Below are 2305 nucleotides of genomic sequence, written 5' to 3'. Positions count from 1 at the left end.
TAAAATAACCCTTCACCTGTACTAAAAAATTGAACCGAAAAAGAGCCCCACAAGGTCTCACCTGTCTTTCTGGCAGTGCCTTGGCCTTATTGAGCTGGAGTTCTTCCAGAGCTCTCCGGTGCTGGATCGGGACGATGCTCACGGGCCGCGGAGGATGGTCGGTACCGTGGGTGATGGAGAAGCCCGGCAGGCTGGGAGCCATGATGACTGGCAGGGGAGCCAGGGCGGACGACGTCAGGGGGGCCAGGGCGGACGACGTCAGGGGGGCCAGGGCGGATGACGTCAGGGGCGACTCGGGCAGGGTCAACGACTCAGAGGCTGAAAAACAGGACATTATGGTATTTACAGACCTGCCATTCTATGAAATCTAAAAAGCAGGATCTCTGCACCTGGGGAAAAAAATCAGGATCATCGACAAATCACCAGGGTGACAGCCAAGCCGACTTAAAAATTTACAATGGCAATGAGTGTCCATAAATATATATATGAAAGCTTAGTTAGCTTTTAGCATTGGGGGCTCCAATGGCTGAGTAGTGAGTTTTGACTCAAGCAATGTTAAGCAAGTGACGGTGACACGCGGATCAGATGCGTGGTCACTGGAGTGTGTCCTTGAGCAAGACACGACAACCCTAGCTCAAATTACAGGGCGCTGCACAGTGGTGACCGACAGTGGCATTGTTTGTAAACTGTTCTGTATTTGTGTAATAGTGTGTATTTATGCATGTATGTATTTATGCATGTACGTATTTATAATTATGTATCTATATATGTATGTTTGCCATTGTAAAACAAAGTGCCCTTCTGGGACAAATAAAAGTGTAATTTATTTTTTAAAATTTTTTTTAAGAAAAATCTGGCGCAACATAAGGAACAAAAGAATCGGGATACATGCAATCGAAATCGGGATGAGGGGCAGGTCCGTATTTAGTTTAAGTATAGTTTTACTTACAGTTACGGCACTTGCAACACAATAAGGTCATATAAGTGCCGAAGATTAGAGGTGTTACAAGATGTTGTTGTTTTCAAATCCCTTTAGCTGTGAGCATTTCGCTCTTGGCAGCGCAATGCCTCCCTCAAATAACCACATGTCCTTGTCATCTGGTCAACGCCAGAGGTGTTACAAGATAGAAACAAATACAAAAAAGGAGGAGAGATCAGGACGGTAGATGTTTGATAGAAGGAGCAAACCACACCGGAGTACCCGCCAACCACCCGCGGACATGGTATTAATTTCGTGATTTAATTTTGTTTATATAGTTAGAGTGTTACAGAACTTGCAACCTAATAATTAGGTCACATCACCGCTGATGAGTAAAGGCGTTACTTGAGAAAAACATGTAAAGAGAAAAGAAGGAGAGTCATCTATTTTTAGTTTAAGTTTAGTTTTAGTAGAGGTTTTACGGTTCTCGCAACTGCATAAGGTCACATGAGCGCCAGAAGAATAGAGGTGTTACAAGAAGAGAGTAACAAACATAAAAAAGAAGAAGGGGAGACAAGGACGATAAGATGTTTGATAGGAAAGAGGGAGCAAACCACACCAGAGCACCCGCCAACCACCCACTTTTACTTTTAGTTAGAGTCTTACAGCACTTGCAACACAATTAGATCATATAGCAGTGCTGAAGATTTGAGGTTTTTACTAGAGAAAAACACACAAAGAAAGGAAAGGAGGAGAAATAATGACAGTCACAAAAGGCTCGAGCCCAGGATAAAGTTTTTCCTATCCCTCACAATAAACATTACGACAGACAGGTGGCAAGAGGCTAGGGCAAATCTTCAAACACACATGACACATCACCAGTTTGGACAACCCAAACATCCCGAGGTCATTGCAGTCAGGGAGATATTTGTAGCTTGGAGGGGGGGGGAGGTAGTGAGGGATGTGTTTTGTTTTTCTACAAAATATAGAAAGTTGCATACAACGTATAGTGGACTTTAATAGACAATCTACTTTCTACTTAACCCTATCCGTACATCGAGTTTTACTATCGTACCCATACGACGTGGGGAACTCTGTGCCACCACTTTTTCCAAAGAGGAAATTTACTCGTTAATCCGAACCTTACACTTTGCATAGCGGTCTGTCAAAATGATTTTTTGAGAAATACTGAAAGTTTCAAAAAGAGATCTTCGTACTGGAAGTATTGTAAAATGTGAAGAATACAACCCCGGGGGTACAAAATGACCCCAGGGCGTATGGATAGGGTTAATTAATGAACAAAAACATTCTAATTCTTTCCATAGGATTAATTTATGAACAAAAACTTTGTTATCCTTTCCAAAGGGTTAAATAATGAACAAAAAC

General features: G+C 42.4%; 1 protein-coding gene across 1 annotated transcript in view; it reads right to left on the bottom strand.

Moving 5' to 3' along the window:
* Window positions 1–334, bottom strand: part of LOC101858578 (serine-rich adhesin for platelets) — a 10963-nt gene extending 10629 nt beyond the window's left edge. Inside the window, exon 1 of the mRNA XM_005108947.3 lies at window positions 62–334. Coding sequence (XP_005109004.3) covers window positions 62–334 — 273 coding nt within the window. The remainder of the gene's footprint in view (window positions 1–61) is intronic.
* Window positions 335–2305: the final 1971 nt, after the last annotated feature.

The sequence above is a fragment of the Aplysia californica genome, unplaced genomic scaffold (genome assembly GCF_000002075.1).
Source record: "Aplysia californica isolate F4 #8 unplaced genomic scaffold, AplCal3.0 scaffold00736, whole genome shotgun sequence".
Lineage (NCBI taxonomy): Eukaryota > Metazoa > Mollusca > Gastropoda > Aplysiida > Aplysiidae > Aplysia > Aplysia californica.
Note: the sequence above shows the minus strand (reverse complement) of the source record. Positions and strands in the feature narration are given on the sequence as shown.